Source organism: Lycorma delicatula, chromosome 8 (genome assembly GCF_047948215.1).
Source record: "Lycorma delicatula isolate Av1 chromosome 8, ASM4794821v1, whole genome shotgun sequence".
Lineage (NCBI taxonomy): Eukaryota > Metazoa > Arthropoda > Insecta > Hemiptera > Fulgoridae > Lycorma > Lycorma delicatula.
In genome coordinates this window covers 99,301,337-99,321,681 of record NC_134462.1, presented here as the reverse complement: position 1 = coordinate 99,321,681, position 20,345 = coordinate 99,301,337, and the positions used below count along the sequence as shown (strand labels likewise).

General features: G+C 29.3%; 1 protein-coding gene across 1 annotated transcript in view; it reads left to right on the top strand.

Moving 5' to 3' along the window:
- Positions 1–124: 124 nt before the first annotated feature.
- LOC142328757 (uncharacterized) overlaps positions 125–20,345 on the top strand; it is a 41,891-nt gene continuing 21,670 nt past the window's right edge. The window contains exons 1-3 of the mRNA XM_075372777.1: positions 125–2,328; positions 11,974–12,327; positions 16,231–16,453. Of these exons, the coding sequence (XP_075228892.1) occupies positions 469–2,328; positions 11,974–12,327; positions 16,231–16,453 (2,437 nt within the window). The 5' untranslated portion in view covers positions 125–468. The remainder of the gene's footprint in view (positions 2,329–11,973; positions 12,328–16,230; positions 16,454–20,345) is intronic.

Genomic DNA, 20,345 nt, shown 5'->3' with positions numbered 1-20,345 from the left:
AAATTTTAAGAAATATAATTTTAAAAAGAAGAAAGTGCATTAATTCAATTCACATGAAAATAATCAGAGTGGCAGTGAAAACCACTTTGTTGTTACTTTGTAGTTGTTAAGACTAAATGGTTGCCTTATTTGATTTGTATCAACCCAACCCACTTTCTCTTCCAGTAACTTTAATGTGCTTTTTTGAATTGTTACGGTCTTCAGTGTTATGAGATTTATTCAGTCTTTCAGGTAACTTTTGAAAAACCTTTGCCTTGTATATTGAACAATTTGCTATTTAAAAACGTAGTTGCACTCAGGTTAGATTAGACTGTTAGATGACAGGTGTCTGTACATATTTTACTTATATATTTATCAGTGACCGTTGACTGCGAGAATATTAAATTATTGACAAATGTAGTAAACGACTTAAGTAAATGAATTATTGGGTAGGTTGGAATCGGACCATAAAAAGCGTTTCACAATGCGATGGAGAGAAGTCGTGTTGAAGATATAAAGAAAAAATTTGAGTGTTTACAAAGTGAATCGTCAGTAAATAATATTAATGTAAATAAGTCTCCAGTTAATGTTAGTAAAAACAGTGATCATGCATTGGTTATTAATGAAACATCTAAACATAGTGAACTTGTGAATCATAATTTAAAAGTGTCAAACTGTAGTAATTTTGTTGGAAGAGGAAACATAAAAAGATCGCATGCATTTAGAGCTGATAAGCCGATTATCAGAAATTTTGGAAATGTTGGAAACGATACATCATCGCTAGACACAACTGATCTCTGTGGCAACAAAGAATTACAGCAGTGTTCATCTGGTATTATAAGTAGTGTTGGATTAGATGGATTAGAGTTTAAAGGAAAAAATTCCCAGGACTTAAAACAAAAGAAGTATTCAAACAAAAAGAAAGATGCCAACATAAATATTTCCAATTGTACACCCAATAAATTGTTGGATTATAGTTCACATTCAGTATTTGATCATGCCCCTTCAACCTCAAAATACGCCACAAAAGATATTGCTAAAGAAAATATCATGACAAATGAAGATGTAATCAACACTCCTTGCAGTCCCAAGGAAACTTATTCAACTGTATTAAAAACTCGTAAAGGTAAACATAAAAAAGGAGGAAATACAGAATCAGAAGAGAAGGTACATAATAAATTGGATAAAAGTGATTCAGATAGTAGTGCAAAAAAGATTAATTTAGATAACAATAAATCCAAAATTGCATATACATCACCAGTTGTAAAATCTATAGTAAAATCGGTTGAGGAAAGAAATATTAAAAAACAGTCTAATGAAAAATTAAAACTAGATGATAAAACATCTCATTCAGATATAAGTAGTGTATTTTTATCAAATACATTAAAGGCTGCATTATCTGCACCATTGCCCAGTGGACCACCTCCAAAGAAACCTCCTCGAACATTTGCTCATTTTGTATCGAAAGATGTAAGTAGATCTTCAAACGATTCTTCTAATACAGATATTGAAAAACAGTGTGTTTTAAAAACAAATTCAGCCTCAGGGATAAGGCAAAATGCTAATAGTAATGATATTTTAAATAAACCAGTCCGTTCAAAAACTGAATCTCAAATTATGTTAAAAAAATTGGAAAATTATTTATCAAATCATTTGCAAAATACTAATGGGAATTCAAAATCATTTAAAAAAAGCAAATTTAGTAACTTAACTGTAAATGATGAAAGTAAAGTAGATAAGCAGCTATCATCAGCCTTAATAAAAGATAATGAAATTATTGAGTCAAATTTTGTTAGTAATAATGACAGAAGACTTAATGTACGGATCAGTGTTGATAGTCAAAAATCAAATAATAATAATAATAATAGTAATTTATGCTTTAATTCATTAAACTGTACAAAACAGCCGATCTATGAAAGTCCCGTGTTAAAAAAGTCAAACTTTTTTGTAACATTTCCTAAACGTTCATCTATTGATGAATCTGAAACAAAGTGTTTCACAGGAAAATCAGTTGATGATGTTAGAAAACTTTCTTATGGTACAATTAAACGATCAGCAAGTGAAGAACATATTTATGCTGAACCTGATAATAGCGATGATGTAATCAATAATATTAGCATTCAGTCAATGAAACTAAAATGTGCCACAATATCTGAAAGACGGGGAATGTTTGCTGATTCTAATTTAAGATCACATTTAAATTCATTATCATTATTTAAAGTTGAAGGTGATAATAAAAATAGTAATGTTCAGTCATTAAGAGCAAATTTTGAACAAGTTTCTTCAAATTCTAAGGATTGTATTGATAAAGAAAAGACTGGCCAGTTACAATGTGGATTACATTACATGGTGAGTATTTTAAACCAAAACATCTTAGTAATGTTTTTTAATGATTTTGTGTTAGGGTAAGTTTGCTCATAAATTGATTTCGTGTTGAATAAGTGATATATATATATATATATATATATATCAGTTTTATTACTTTTTTGTGTTAATGCTTTCATTACCATGTTTTAAGATTTAGCTTTTTTTTTAAGTGCATGTATGCATGTCAGCTAGCAATCCTTTTTTGTTAATTTAGTCTGATTAAGAGGATAAAGCTAAAAAATGCTTATGTTATTAATTTATAGCAAAGCAAATACTATCAGAGAGCAACAAGTCTCCTGGATTAATATAATGTTGGAATATAATTGTATAATAAAGAATAATTTATATGTGTATATGTTTATTAAATATCAATATCAGTTATATGAAATTAATACTGGATTACAATATAAAAATTAAAAATGTCTAGAATATTTTATTTGACTGAAAGTATTATTTTGGAACACTCTGAAGAAAATATTATAAAAAATTGTAATTGTAAAATTTAATCTACTGCTTAGAATTATATTGAAGGCTCTGAAACCATCAAATATTTATGTATTAAAAGTTTTTGTGTGCTATTAAACTTTCATTATATCCTTTTTTGCAATGAGATGAGAGTTTTAGGGATATTTACTTACTTTATTTTAAATGGTATATTGGATTGGAGAGATCAATTTATTGATTGAAGATAGAATAGGTGAGATTGGTATAGTACTTATTAATTAATTTATCTATGTAATATCAGGCTACAGAGTGTCACAGCACAGTGACTTGATTTTACTATTCTCTGCAGAGATGCCAAGGCATCTGTACACAATCTGGCATTAAATGTGTTCTCTTGAACAAACAGACCGACCGTTCCTGAAATGTGTAGTTAGTTAATTGAACTCCAACCACCAAAGAATACCATATCCAGAATCTAGTATCCAAATCCATATAAAAGAACAATCTTATTAGATATACTTATAGGGAGCCATGTTTTTCCTTTAATGTAAAAAGTATGTTGTATGATTGCTTCCATAACTTATATGTATAATTTAATTACATTATTGGCTGATTTCATGGTGGCAAATGGTGTTCGTTACACAAAGAAAAATTACTATTAAAGAGTTCGCTGTAGTGCTGCTGCAATTTGAACTCTGCTAGATATTATGAAGCATGTAGATTCTTCTACAAACGGAAAGGGCAAGATTAAGAAAAAGAGAGGATGAAGAAAGAATGTAAACAGGTAAAAGAAAAATCAAAGACAACAAAGAGGAAAAGTGGAAATAATTTTTTTTAAATAGAGCAAAAAGTTCAAAACCAAGAGAATTCTGGAAAATAAGTAATAGTAGTTGGTACAATAGGCGTTTTTAAAACCATTATACTTGATTGAGGAAGTGTTTGGGTCTACTACTGTTGCATCAGAATAATTCCAATGCCTAGGGTTATAAATGGATTTCCTTCTTCCCAAATGTGAGTATTTCTATAATTTACAATGTCATTTTTTGTAAAACAGGATTCATCAGTAATTAAAATATTACTTAGGAAATCAGGGTGACGTTCACATTTTCTAATTAACCATCAACAGAATTTTCATCTACTTATCAAAATCAGGTGGTAATATTTCTTGTATACATATTGTATGGAATGGGTTTATAAATGAAAAAAGTAAAAAATTTTAATATGTTTTAGATGGATATCTTTTAAATTTATTTTTGTATGTAAAGTTTAAAATTGTATCTCTTTACGATCCAGTTTATGTGTCTCATTTCTAATTAAAGTTGAACTTTTCAAATTTATGTTTTATTTTAGTAGGCATTATTTACATCAATTTTCTCAGAATTAAATTCTCTCTACAAAGTTAACTGAAAATTTTAATTTGTTTATTGGTGAATTAATAAACTTATTTTATTCCAAACCTAAAAAGTGTATGTTTCAATAAAACTGTACCCCAAGAATTTTAGTACAGCTTAATTTCACGGAGGGAACAGGAAACAGGGTTAAATGTTTTGTGAGCCGAAACTCGCTAACAAACCATTTTCTGACCTATGGGTTTTTCAACACCTTCCTTACCTTCAAATTCATTTTATTAAATAAATAAGAATGATTGTGTTAAGTATCCTGAATAAAACTTTTCGTGTGTATGCACAAAACAGAACATTTTTCTTATTTTTGGCAATAGAATCATATCTGTTCAATTTGGAATTGCTCTGCATGCATATTTATATATCTTTAATGCATTATAAACTTAGTACAGAGATAAATTTACAAAATAAAAAAAAATCTTATATTTTTTGTAATTATAAAATTAGACATTTTTACTAAAACAATTCAAATTATTTTTTTCCATTCTTAAAAAAATAATTATCTGTTAAAAATGATACAAAAAATAATCAAATTACGTTTAAAATAAACTTGTGATTTAAAATCCTTCATGTTGGTTTGACTTAAGGTAACTCCTTTATAAGCTATATATTTTTCCTATTGTTTTAATCAATCTTTTGATGACTAATGTTTGTTTCACTTTGTTTCTCCATCTTTTCCAACAAAGAATGTATGCATTTATTTCAGTTAACTCATCATTATCTTCCAGTTACTCTTCATTGTTATCAAGGGGTGTTGCTAGCGCCCCCTTTGGCAAGTATGATAACTTGGCGATGTTACCTCTGTAACATCGCCGCCTCTGTAACATCTATCTTTAAAATGGAGTTTTTCAACTCCCTCCTTACCTTCAAATTCATTTTATTAAATAAATAAGAATGATTGTGTTAAGTATCCTGAATAAAAATGTTCATGTGTATGCACAAAACAGTTTTATGATTAGCATTCTTGTTTTTTTATTGGAGTACCTTAAAGTCTCACAGTAACTACTACAAAAATATTCAGACTTCAGAAGTGGTCCACCAAGTTCAGCTGATTCTGATTGGTCAAGAATGACTCAGGACCAATTTACATCAAATTTTAACATGTACTTCTAAATTTAAATGAAACTGATGTAGTAGCTTGGAGATTTGCCCCAAAATTTTGTACATAAGTGTATATAAATATATATATAAACACATCCCGCCATGTATTTCTCGTGATTTATTTTATATTTATATAGAATGCATACAACTACGCTTTTTCAAAACAGAAATTTGTCTACAAACCTATTTTCAACATAAGTGATCACTCTTATTTTTACAAAAAAGATTATTTATGAGCAAGTATGACTATATCATCCACATTACTTTATGGATTAAACTTTCATTCAGTAATTTGCCTTCTACATAAAGTTTCTTTTTCATTTCAATATATGTCATTTTTATTAATTCTACATGAAACTCAATGGATAATTCCATCTTCATGTTTATGTAAAAAATAATACTTAAAATTTCATTCGATCATTTTCCTTCTACATAGTTTAATTTTTATTTCAGTATAAGACAATTTTTATTAACTCCACATATATCTTCAGCTCTATGCAAAAAATAAAATCAAAACACATTCTGTCAAGCTTAAATGTTCATTCGATCTACATGAAGTTTCTTTTACATTTCAGTATAAGACTTTTTTTCTACATACAACTCCATGCTTGAACATATTTATGTTGAATATTTATTAAGAAATAAACAAAATATATCAAAATTTAATTTTAAATTGTATTTTTATTAGTGTTTTGTATCTTGTTGAATTCAACCTGTAGAATTTGTTGGATAAAAACAGTCTCTTGTATTAAAATGGGACCCCTGTAGAAAAAATGGAATCAACCAAGTAATCCACTCATTACTCAATTTATTTTCAATTTAGACATTCTGATGACACCCTGATTTAGACATTTTTCGTAGCGTGGTACCAACTTTCCAATACCCTCGTCATAGAACGGAGCCGCTTGTGTTTTTAGCCATGTATCTATGCTGGTCTGCAACTTGATGTCTGTGCCAAAATGTTGTCCTCTTAGCCAGCATTTCATGAGATCAAAGAGGTGAAAATCGGATGGAGCCAAGTCTGGGCTGTATGGTGGGTGATCAAACACTTCTCAACGAAAACGCTGCAGGAGCTTCTTTGTTACAGCTGCAGTGTGCGGCCGACAATTGTCATGGAGAAAGACAATGCCTGATGACAACATTCCTCTTTGCTTATTCTTATTCACCCAACATACAGCCCGGAATTGGCTCCATCATATTCTTTGTTTTTTAACCAATCATAAGGTGAGAGTAGTTCTTATCATTATCAGGCACGAAATTGAAACCAATCGAGTTTTTTAACCAATCGTAAGGTGAGAGTAATTCTTATCATTATCAGACACAAAACTCCAACCAATCGTATTCGTTGTTTTTTAACCAGTCATAATGTGAGAGTAATTCTTATCATCTTCATGAACAAAATTCCAAACAATCAAGTTTTTTGTTTTTTAACCATTCATAATGTGAGAGTAATTCTGATCATTATCAGCCACAAAATTCCAACCTATTGTATTCTTTGTTTTTAACCAGTCATAAGGTGAGGGTAATTCTTATGATTATCGGGCACAAAATTCTAACCAATCCTATTCTTTGTTTTTTAACCAATCATAAGGTGAGAGTAATTCTTATTATCAGGCACGAAATTCCAACCATCGAGTTTTTTGTTTTTTAACCAATCATAATGTGAGAGTAATTCTTATCATTATCAGGCACGAAATTCCAACCAATCAAGTTTTTTGTTTTTTAACCAATCTCTGGTAAATAAATATTTAATCTTTTTTTAAGAAAAACAATTTTTTCATTCCTATTTTGCTGTTATTTATGTGAAACCAACAACTTAGATAGAGAATAGTGTAGTTTGTAATTTGATGAAATTGATTTTTTTGTAATTTTTATTTAATCATCTTGGGGAATGTAATTCCAAGTTGTAAAAAAATGATTAATAACTCTTTTTCAAATTATCATTTTCAGAGCTAATGTCTGAACTCCCTTCTATATGGATTAAGTTATTAAGAGTATTAAACCACCCATTAATGTTATTGCCACCGTATACATATATGGCAAAAGGAAATACGTAATTAGCTTTTAAGAAACCTTGTCAAAGAATAGTTTCTAAGTTATTTGAAATTGAGTCCATAAGTTTTCATAAGATTGTTTGATTGAGATTAATAAATAAAAAAAGTTTTCTTTCTTAATTGTGGAAGATAAAAATTTATTAAAATCTTTGAATTGCTTATGGTTTTCTTGAATGGGTTCATGTTGCTAACGATATTGGGTTATTTGTAACCAAATGCCTAATTTATGCCTTTTATCTAAAATATTTTTTGAATTGTTGGTCATGAATTGTTTTTTGCTAGCTTGTGTTATTAAGTTATTGAGGAAAATTTACATAAAATGGATGAAATCTTACCGATTGTGAGAGCTGAAAGTTAAGAATGTAGTAGTACTACTGAAAAAAACTGACTGTTTCTTCTAATTAAGATTTAAACTCACCTTGTATGAATTTTTTCTGCATTTCTCTTCCTGAAGAAACATCATTGGGGTACTTAGTACCAAACTGAAAGCATATTTATTAGTAGAAACTTGTCTGTTTTTATTAATTTATTTTCTTTGAGTTTGTTTTAACTATATAGATGGATTTTATGTATATTTTTAGGAATATTTGTTCATGATATTTGTAGCATTTTTGTGAAACATCTCAAGGAAGATTTTCCTATTTCAGTTGTTAGCAATGAAATTATGCAAAACCTTTCTGCCAAATTAATATATTTACTACTGGATAAAATGCATGCTTGTACAGTTGTATAAGCTTAGGCCTTTTGCTGTAATATTTATTATGCTTGAAGCAATATGATATAAATATTTTCTTGATATATATTTTTAACCAGGAATTTGAAGCCCAGAGACTTTATTTCTTAATCTTTGATGATAAAATGCTCAAATAATTAAATAAATCTTTCATTCTGATCAGTATTAATACATTATATAGATCACTTCAGGATAGGTAAATATTCTACTCCATGAAAAAAGGGAACTATCTCAAGCATTTGTTTAGATATATCAAGGAAAACCGTGGTAAAACCTTGGATCAGAGCAGCATTTCAAATTACACTATATTAATTATTTAAGATTATTAATATTTAGCGGTTTTGTTTTACGGCCATTTCCCGCATCCTACTCTCCAAGCCTTCCTATCTTGGGTCGCTTTGTCCAACAAACCATGCTCATATTAATTATTTAAAACAGAAAATAATATTAAAGTAAGTTCATGAAGATATACAAAATAATTTATAATTCAGAAGGCATTAATAAAAATATTTTGAGCCCATATTTATTCATGTACTCATTGAGTGAGATGCAGAAAATTCAGTATGTGTTTTTAACTTTGCAATTAGTATTATTTAAAAATTCATCAACGAAGTGATATAGTTTCTGTAAAAGAGAATCTTTTAACTGTATTTTAAATACATTGGTGGAAGCTTTTTTTGAATGGTTTGGTAAATAATTAAAAATTGCAAAAGAAGCATAATATGGCCCTTTCTTGTTAACTAAAGATTATGTTGAGGTGAAGATTGTTAAAGAGTTTTGTGTTTTTTTAACAGTCCGTAGTCTGATTTGGTAATGTTGGATGTTGTAATTCTTTTAAGAAGTAGTAACCATTATTTTTAGAAAAAATTGCACTTGATTCATAGATATGACCTTGCAATGTTGTAATAATCCATTTTTAAATCATGAAAACTTATTCTGACCTTTTGAGGAAGCCCCAATTGGTAAGCTACTCTATCGGCATATCAGGAAAACATTCTCTAAGAACCTGGAAAAAAATATTTAAAATTGACTAAACTTAACAGTGCTTAATGATGACACTGGTATACAGACAGATTTTCAGTATTCCTTGTATAATATTAAACATTGTAGCTTCAGCGGTTAGCACTGAAAAGATAGAATGATCTATATTCAAATATGAATTAGGAACTGCTCTGGAACACACGAAGCTTGTATATTACGTTGAGCAGATTATTGCTAGTGCATCTTCTGGCAGTCAACATGTTAAAGGAAAATAAAAATTGTTACCTTGTTATCTATTCCAGTGGAATAGTGTAAATAAATTATTTCATACTGCTATAAACTTTCAGACCACTTCACAATATTTTTTCTTATTCTTTGGATTGTTTGTTAATATTGGCAAATGATTCCACATTTTGAGGGATTGTGTCAGTATAGAAAACATTGTGATATCATTGATGATTCAGAATTACTTAAACGTGTCATAACAGGTGACAAAATGTAGGGGTGTGGTTATAATATTGAAATGAAGGTCCAGTCATCCAGTGAAAGCTTCCTGAAGAAATGTAAAAAGCACGCCAAATTTGATAGAATGTTATGATTCTTCTTAGTGGGTTTTCCCGTGGTGTTATCCATTATGAATTCTTACCACAAGATTGTATTGTCAACAAAACAGTATTACTTAGCAGTTTTATGCTGTTTACTTGAGGCAATCCAAAGAAAATAACTGCAAATAAAATGATGAAAATATTGTTGTACCATGATAATGTTCCAGTTCACACTTAGTCAAAGTGATTTTTGACTAAATAATCACAAAGTGATTATTTAGTAAAAAATAACACCATTCTGATGCTTGAGCCTCTGTATTCTCCAGACATAGCAACCTGTAACTTTTCCTTGTCCCCACTGATTAAGAGAACATTAAAAAGATAATGATTAGTAACAAGAGATGAAATAAAGAAAAAGAATACTAAGTGAACTTTTACGATGTACAAAAAGAAAATGCTTTTCATAAATGTTTTGAGGATTGGAAGAAACGCTGGTATGTGGCATATAGCTTGGTATGTTCCATTTCAGTTCTTTAAAGGAGACAATATCAATGTAGAAAAATCAAGTTAACTCTTTTTGATAAAAATTAAAATTCTCATTATTGTTTATTCACACCTCATACTTTCACAAAGAAAAAAATAATAATTTTTAGATACCTTTCATCTGTTGTTAACGGACATAATGCCTAATTTTTAGCCCATTTTTCTTTTTCATTTGTGCGATTATTATTTGCAGTTTATGATATAAAAAAAATTGCCCTGCGAATGTGATATTCTTACATTTTTTCTTGTATATTTTAGCAAACTTTCAACCTTTCTGTCCTGTTTATTTATACACGAGTTTAAATAAGTAGTTATTACTGTTTAGATTTATAACAAAATAGTTCAACAATGTCATCCTTATATCAAAAAATAAAATAAATCTGGAAGAAATTTGAGTGAGGAGTTTCTGTAATTCTGTGAAAAAGTCAGAATAAGTTTTGGCAAGCCGATTGAGGAATACCATTGCAAAGTACTTTCAGGTTCAAACACCTCATAAATGTCACAAAGATTATTACATTGATGTGCATCAAGCCACACTGATTTCATTTTCCGTACTTATTTATAATTAAATAATACAAATTATTATGTAGGTAAATTTTTTACACAATTATCGATGATATGGATTTAAATATTGTCGCAAGTAAATGTCTAATTAACAATTGAAATCAATCATTTTATTAATGAAAGTAAGTTATCAATAAAACAAACAATTTATGTCTGATATTAACTGTTGGCTTTATACAAAAATATTACTATGCACAAGCTTTATAGCAGATAGAGCCTTCCTGGGTAAGGTTCTGTAAACAAGCTCGTTTAAAAAAAAAAAAATACATCAAGTAATTTCTTCTTTTTTTTTGATTGATGAATTAATTAACCACAGAAGTTTACAAATAAGCTTGCACACAGGAATATGAAATCAAAATTTGTAGCACATGAAAAATGCCATGCCTGACCAGGATTCGAATCCGAGATCTTCAAATGAAAGGTTGAGATGCTACCACTCCACCATGGAGATTGACATTTCTTTAGTATTTTGCTTGCTATTACAGAAAAATCTTTACAGTCATTAGTTTTCTTTACTCATATTATACAGTTTTATATTATTTTGTGTTTGTTTTTACAGTTATAAGGATAGTATGAATTATTAAGGTAACTTTCTCAGATAGTGAGGTAATTATTTTTTTTTTTTTATTGACGTTACTCATAAACTCTTTTCTATAACAAACATTCTAGACTGATAAATGGTTTAGAAAAATGTTTGAATTTACTAAAATCATATCAGAGGATAAATTTAATAATTATGCTTTGGTAAAAGTAACAGATCCTTTAAACAGAGATTATTAGAACATTTGAAAGTAAACATAAATTTAAAAAAAATTTGTCAAATGTTACTGTTCACCTCATTACACAAAAAATGCACAAAAAATAACTATATTACAAATATAGTAATTAAAAATAAACTAAAATTTTTTATTTAGAAATGATACTACACTTACAAATATAAATGTAAACGCCACCTGGATAAATTATGAAAATGAATTGTTCAGATTGGTACTGCTGGATTAGGTGAAACCAATTTGTAATGCAGTTATTCATGACAACTGTCAGTTTAACTTATGTCAAAGGTACTACCATTTATGGCAATATCTGATGTAGTATTTAAATAACTGATGATGAATCAATGGATTTGAAAAGTAATTTTCTTATAAATTGGTATGTTTACATTGAGCTTGCTATTAATTTGGTATGTTTAAGGTGATTTTTGTACTTAAAATAGTTAAGAAATATTTTATATTGCATTTTTCCCATTTTTTTTGTTCTAGTGTACCCCAATAAATGATTCCCCAGGTTTTATTGATCGCAGTAAAGTGACTGGAAGTAATCCTGAGTCACAGTTAATTGCAGTGGATGATTTTATTACTAGAAGAATTAAAAGAGGTAATGCAGTGAATAAAAAAAATCAATTTATAAATGAAGCAGTTAATGAAAATGTTAGATTGAATACATCACCACAGCTTCCATTTACTCTAAGTAGTGGTAATAATACAGTTGATCATAGTGATCCTGATCAGTTGACATCATCATTATCAGTAGTTTCTGATTGTTTACGACCAAGAAATTTAAGAATGACAACTTTAGCTACTGAGCAGACTTCATGCGAAATTGATAAACATAGGGTATGTATATTAGTATTTTTTCTCAAAACAGTTTTATATGACTTTACACAGTTGAATAGTTTTTCAACCTGCAGGTAGTATTCCAAAAACATTTGCTTCCTACATCTTAAAGCAATGTTATGATTTTTATGTTCTGATATTTCTCTATGATGATTTCTTTAGTTTCAATTGAGTTGTGAAACAATAAGTTAGGGTTTATATTATGTTTTTTTGCTGAGTCATCAATCATTGCACTGATTCCATGTTATTCTTCATTCAGTTTTGTTCTGTGGTAATCTTTTAACTTTAACATAATTACTACAATGCAAGTCTTAAGAAATCTGTTTTATAAATATCAGCCTTTACAATTTTTACAATTTATCGCTAAATTAACTAAACCTGAACATATATATATGACCCACCAACCTTGTTCGTCTGTACTACATTCTGCCATGAACTTCTTTTTCCTGCTAATCAGCTTTTATTCATTATTAACTGTTATATATTAGTAAGTAAGCAGTAGATTCCTCCCTACATGTTAGAACTTATCATGATATATAAAGCATGTTTTTAAAGTAAGTACCATTTTGAAATTAAAAAAAAAACAAGTACACTATTCTTAACAATTTTATTTTTATGTGAAAGCCTGTACTTAAATCTACTTTTCTATATAATTGCCACCAATATTAAGGCAGTTGTCATATCGTACAACCAACTTTTGAACACCGTCATCATAGAAGTCTGCTGCCTGACTTAATAACCACTGTAATGCAGTTGCTTTGACACAATCATCACAATTTTTGATAATTTAAGCGTTCGGTTACAATTTCATAGACAACACTTCTTGAAATTTGAGGAAACTCTTCAGACAGTGAAGAAATCGTAAAGTGTCCGTTCTCTCTCACTTTTTCATCAACTTTCTGCTCCAAATCTTCAGTAATGACAGAAGGTTGTCCATTCCATTCCTCATCATGAATATTCTGGCAGCCATCTTTAAAAGCTTTAACACATTTTCGTACCATTCCATCGCACATAATGTTTTCTCCATACACTTCACTGATCTGACGATGAATTTCAGCCGCTTTCACACTTTTAACACTTAGAAAACAAATCGCATCACGTATTTCACAGTCAGCGAGATTCCTGATCAGCAGAGGCATTTTAAATACTAACAAAAAAATGTAAACACAGTCGGATATTTCCGTAATGGCGTCTGTGGCTTACCAACAGATGTGGGTACACAGTGCACATGTGTGGAATGCCAACCACGGCGTAGCAGCGTTGGAATTTCAAAACGGTACTTACTTTAAATACATGCCTCATATGATATATCTTATCAACTGGAAAGTCTACATCATTTATTCCTGTAGTTTCTGTATTCATGCTTTTAAAGGCTTGGTGGGCAGTTGGAAAAATTGGAAAAATGTTGGTGCCTTTGTTGCCATTATAGTGAGATTTATTTTACTGTATTTTCTAGTTATAAAATTTCTACTTTATTTTAATATATTTACTAACAAAGTGTAAGCCCCAGTGCATAAGTTAACTTAATTTTATTGATTTAAAAATTTTAATTTTTCTCCAATATGTATGGTACATCTTTGTTAGGTAGTCATAAAAAATAATGGATAATTACAAAATTCCTCTTATCAATATTTATGAAATTGGAGGAGCATTTAATGTGAAGTGCTTTTAAATTTATCTTTAAAAAGTTGCCTAAAATATGGGAAAAATTTATTTTTCTACATAACAATATTTATGCTAAAATCTTATGAAAATTATGTGTACCATTTTTGAGAAAAATTCAGGTTTAGAATTTCAGAAAGTCCAATTAAAAGTAATTACTATAGATATAATGCAAACGTGTAGTATTTTTAAATATGGAATTTTAATAAAATATTTTTACGTTCTTATTTTGATTTGTTCTTATAAAAATAAGATAATTTCAGAATGTATATAAGGTTTTTTTATCCCTTCTCAAAACATTTACCACTCTGTTGGCTATGAGTGTACTTATATTTTTAATTTAAAAATATTTTATTTTGGCACTTCCCATTTATCGGCTTTTTTAATTGATATAACTTGCTATTGAATGTAACAAGTAAAAATTTAATCTATTTAAATTGTAAAATTTTTGTTATTTAAAAGACTTTTTTTTCTTGTTGATGATTGAGAAATGTTGGATGATTTTTACTGTATTAGTTTGAATAGTCTTTTCAAACTTAAACTTTCTGAAACAACCAGAAGTATATTTTTAATTCATTGTCTTACGCATTTATTTATTTTTAAATAAGATATTGAGAGTTAGAGTGAAAGATAATGGGTCCGTGTATATTAGTATATAATCCACATTATACTTTCAGCTGTATTGTTTTTATGCAGCTGCACAAATAAAACTTGGTTATTATGACAAGTGTACCCAGTTTGTGAAGTCGAAAATACCAGTAAATTTTCTTTTTATTTATTCACTAATAAATGAGAATGTCAGAAGAGTTAATAGACAATAAAAAAAAAATTCATCGTTTAATATTGTGAAATTAAGATTACTTTTTAATGTTTTTCTCCATTGTAATTAAGTCAATCTTATTTGTTATCAGTATTGCCTAGGTTGTGTTTAATGAATAAATATGATGGTACTTAAAATAACTGAAATGGCTTCTACCTGAAGCATCATATCTACCTTTTTTTATTCATTTCAGATCTTTTCACCTGTCCATCATTTATTATGTTTTATCCCTTTGGTAATGTCACATGTGAATGCATAAGGAGGTGCAGTTATTTGGATTTCATGGTAACATCAGATTATGCAGACAATAATGAACTAACCAAAGCCCATTAGTTTTTTTTTTCAATTGAAGAATATAGTGCTGGGGAAAAAGTGAGATCAGCAATAATAAAATGTGAGAGTGTAAAAGACTGTATAATGCCAGAGCCTGAACAACTCTAAAGGTGGATTAAACGTAATAGAAATGAAGTAACCAAGTAAGCTTGTTAGGAAAACAATAAGGATAAACCAGAAATAGTATTTTCAAGAAGAAAGAGCAGGATTTAGGAGTAAATTAGCTTGAAAGTATCCATTTGCCAGCTGGTGCAGATGGATAAATCTCAGATACCCAGATACAAGACAAAGAGAAGGAGAAGGAGAGAAAAAATAAAAGCCAAGGATAGAGCTATAGGAATACACATTGGTGGAGTGGTTCTTACCCCTCTCCATAAGAGGTAAAAAAAGGGATGTTAAAAGAATGCCTTAGGGCAGAGAACTGTACATTCAGAATAGTAAATTGTGAAAAAGCTTAACAGTGAAAGGGGTACAAAAGAAAAAAAGACTTCTGTTGTACTTAATTTTTTTTTTTGTAAATGCATCCCAGTATTCCTAAAACAATGCTGGTTTTTATTGTATTTTCCCACCATTTTTCTCTTCATCTCGACAAACTTTTCTAGTGGAGTAAAATATACTCTTTTAAGAGTAACTTTAATATTTCTGTCATGTGTAAAGTTATTTTGAATTCTCCGCTAAAATGTTGGTTGATCTGATTGATTATATTTCACTCATTCGTGTCTCTTTCTCTTTTGTATTCCTTGTCAGTTTATTGTTGATCACATTTTTACTGTTTGGTTGTTATTGTTTACCTTTGTTCTTGTTCACAATTAGTGTGGGTAATTTAAAAATACATACATATTGTGTACTTTAAAAATATAATTAATTATAAAAACTTAATTAGTTTTCATTATTATTTGTATAAACTATATATACATACTCAAACTATTTGTCTTGTGGTGTTTCATAGTGTTTTGATTTGTACACGACATCCTTCTCCATTATATGATTATTTTTCAAGTAAGTTTCCAGATTTTTCACTTTAAAAATGTAAATTATGTATCATAATGTTATTTCCTTGTAAATTAATGATTTTTTTTTCCATTTAGATACATCAGTTATTATCAGAAGCATATGGGAAAATAAAACATAATAATAACTCTGGTGCTACATCGTCAGCCGCTTCATCTGGTAATGGTGATGTCGCTAGTGGTAGTGATTCAGATTGTTCATCAGTTATATCATCGCCTGATGATCCTAATCAGTTACTGATATCTGCAGAGGCTGCTGCATCTACACCTTTTGTGACTAACAGTAGTGGTGGAAGTGGAGGTAAGTTTTCTTCTTTTTTTTTTTTATTTCTGAAGAATTTTGATATCTTTTTTTAATTTTTTGTTAAAGGAAGCATTGTTATATTCATAAAAACTTGTGTGTCTTTTTGCTTTATTAAAACACTTTTTTTAAAACAAACGTTTGTATTTTTGAGTAATTTAGGTTTTGTAATAATTTTTATATCTGTAATGACCATTTTACAGATATATCTTATGTGGATGTATGTGTATTCATGTTTGTAAAATTTGTCTTCATGATATCCTCAAAAATCAGTTTTTTAATTTGACTGAAATTTAGCATATGCAAAAGATTTCTAACTTTTTTTTGTGAGATGGTATAATAATGTATATCTGATAAAGTTGAAATTTTACTTATGAATTAAGTTTCTATAGATTATTTCCTGTTAAAGATGTAATGATTCATTAATTATATTTATTGATAAGAAGTTTGTTTTTCTTAATTAATAGAAATATATTTTTACGATTTCTTAATTAATAGAAAGATATTTTTAAGATTTACTTGTTAAATATTTTCATTAAGGATTCACTTTTTTAACTGTAAAATGATGATAGCACAGATTTTGATTAGTTTTATTTAAGATTAGATTTTCAGAATTTTCAGAAAAAAATTTTGGAATCATAATTACTTCATAACAACTTTGAAATAATTGATGTTTAAATATCCTAGAATCTACTCTTCTCTACACCACTTTATTCAAAGTAGATTGTGCCCGAGTATATTAATACATTTTTGTCAAACATTCCGTCCCAGGTTTACTAAGGAAAGAAAGGAGTGAAGTGGTTTTTCACTACTTTTTTTTTAGTTAGCCAAACATATATGTGCACGTCAGCATTCAAGTCGCATCAAAATGCAAAGTGTTCAGATCAGTAAGTGATACATTGTAGATGAGAATATAATTTTTCACTAATCATTTATTCAGCTCAAATCTTTAAAAGAGTGTAGCGTACTAAGTTCAATATTCAAAAACAATAAATACTACAATAATTAATAAAAATAACTATATTCAGGTGCAGTCCGAAAAGTCATGAGACTGATTTTCACAGGGAAATTTAAAATATGCAAAGTGGCAGTCTTGCATGCTTACAAGTAGCCAGATATGTTGTCTACTTGCTGTGTCAATTTGAAGTTGATTGTTGTAGTCATTGATCATTCGTGTAAAGTGTGTTAGGTAATCAAGCATGCTGTATTTTTGCTAGACAAGAGTGTGTGGAAGACATGACAAGAGCTGGTTGACCAAGCACATTGATTAATGACGTTATGGTGAATACAGTAAATGTCATCTTTTGAAAAGATTGTCATATTGATGTGTGAGAGTCGGGGAACTGCTACACATCTTAAAAAGCAGTGCACTCAATTTTCTGAGTGAGAAGATGCATATGAATGCATTGTGTACCATTGGGTTCTGGCACTTCATTTCCTGACCAAATATCCCAGATGAATACAACATATTCATTTTTGAAGAATTGTTGGCTCATTGCAAGGAAGGAACATGCTTTTTGCATAATGTGGTAATGGTTGATAGTGTTGGATATTTCATTATGACACTAAGATGAAACAACAACACTCCCAATGGAAGACAACGTCATCAGAGGTGTGAACTTTTTCAGAGGTAGTGAACCTCTGAAAAAGTTAAAGCTGTACACAGCATAGGTAAATTCACGATAATCTTTTTTGATAACAAAGGATTCATCTATCAACTTTAGATACCTACAGGGATGACTGTAGATGCTTTCTGCTATATCAGTGTACTGAGGATTATGCTGACTCACTTCAAAATAAAACATACTGGAAAATAATTGAACTAGTATTGCATCATGATAAATAAGCTCCCCAATATGCGTGAATTTTTGAATGGAAAAAATTTTAAATGGTTCCTCGCTCATCTTATACAGTCCAGATGTAGCTCCATGTGACTCCTGACTGTTCCCAATGAAGAAGGACCTGAAAGGGTGAATATTTGAGATGACTCTTGCGAAGAAATGCAAAGTGCTTCCAAAAGATAGCCGGAATTTTGTGTTTGAAAAGTGGATTAAGCTTTTTCGGAAGCAGTATGATGTACTTGAGGGAAACTATTCTGAAAAGAAACATATAGATATAGATCCAGAATACAGTTTTTTTTTCTTTTAACTGCACCTGTTATCTCATTAATTTTTGGACCACTCAAAAATAAAAAATTTTTTATTTTGATTGGTACAAAATAATACAATATAGAGACCACATCAGGAATGGGTAGATGTACTATTCCATGGATAAAAAAAGGAAACTGCCCCAATTATTTCCATTAATAGATCAAGGGAAATTGTAGTAAAAGTGTCATCAGAGCAGTATCACAGAATACAGTGTCAATTATAAAATAAAAAAATAGATCCATTTTGATTATTATTAACCTCTGATTGCAAACAAATTTTTTTAACTTACTTCTTTTTTAACTTTTTTTTTTTTAATTTAAATATATTAATTTATTAATAATTACATTGGTCAACATGATTTTTGTCTCACGAGTACCAATAGGTGTACTGAATATAGTTTTTTTTATCCTGTTTTCAAATATGTATTTGGAATTTCTGCATCGCCCACAGTTTTTTTGTTATTTTAGTTTTTTAATCTATTTTTGTTTTTTAGTTTTTCATCCATTTGTCCATTGTCAAGTAAAAGCTCCTAGAGCATTGTAAATATAATGGAAAAAATTTGCTAACTCAAAGGGTAGTGTTGCTACTGTTTTACAGGTTCAGATGTGTATAGACATTTACAGACATGATCTAGTGTAGCACACATGCCAGTTGTGAGATAGTAGTGAACCAGTAAACATGTCATTGTAGTGCTTTGTGTGTCTGAATTATTGTGTATTATATATTTACAACTTCATTTTTTTAAATTAGTGATTAGTTACAAAATGCCTAGAGTTTGTTTAAATCATCCTAACAATTTTTCTTATGTGTGGTGAAGTGACACTCAAGTCCCACAGGCAAAACCTTACTCCATTAGTAAAAAAGTGTTTTGAAATTTATTTTGGGTATAAAATCGAGAACCAAACAAGGGTCTGGGTCCCACATATCTGTTGTTTATCGTATTCTAGGCTTCTCACTGCATGGAAAAATGGCACATGCCATTTGCTATCCCTATGATTTGGAGAGAACCCAAAGATTACTCTTCTGAGTGTTATTTCTATTTAATAAACATTAAAGGGATTACCTCAAAATCAAAACATACAGTGATATACCCTAACTTGCAATCTGCAGTAAGACCAATTACACACTGCGAAGAATTGCAATTACCAAAGCCTCCAGAACATGTAATATTAGATGAAGAGAGCTCAGAGTCTGATGGAAATAAGGAAGAAACAGAAATAGATTCTGGTGATACAACTTTTGAACAAAGCAGTTCATCTGAATCTCATTTTACTGACTCAAGAAAATCTTAACGATCTCATATGAGATTTAAAGTTATCCAAAAAATAGTCTGAAATGCTTGCTTCCCAACTAACAGGATGGAGTCTTTTTCAAAAGAATACAAAGATATGTGCTTATCGTAATCGTCATTCTGAATTTCAAGACTATTTTTCTGAAGAAAATGTCTTAATGTTTTGTAATGACATTTCTTCTCTTATGGAGACACTTTCTAATGAACATAACCCAACAGAATGGCGCTTGTTCATTGATTCCTCTAAAGTTAGTTTAAAAGCTGTGTATCTGGATAATGGCAATAAATTCCCATCAGTATCTGTGGCTTATTCTGCTAGTATGAAAAAAAACATGAAAACTTTATATTGGAAAAGCTTTAATATACAGTGTATAAATGGAATATTTGTGGTGATTTGAAGGTAATTAGACTTATTCTTAATCTGTAGTTTGATTACATAAAGCCCTGTTGG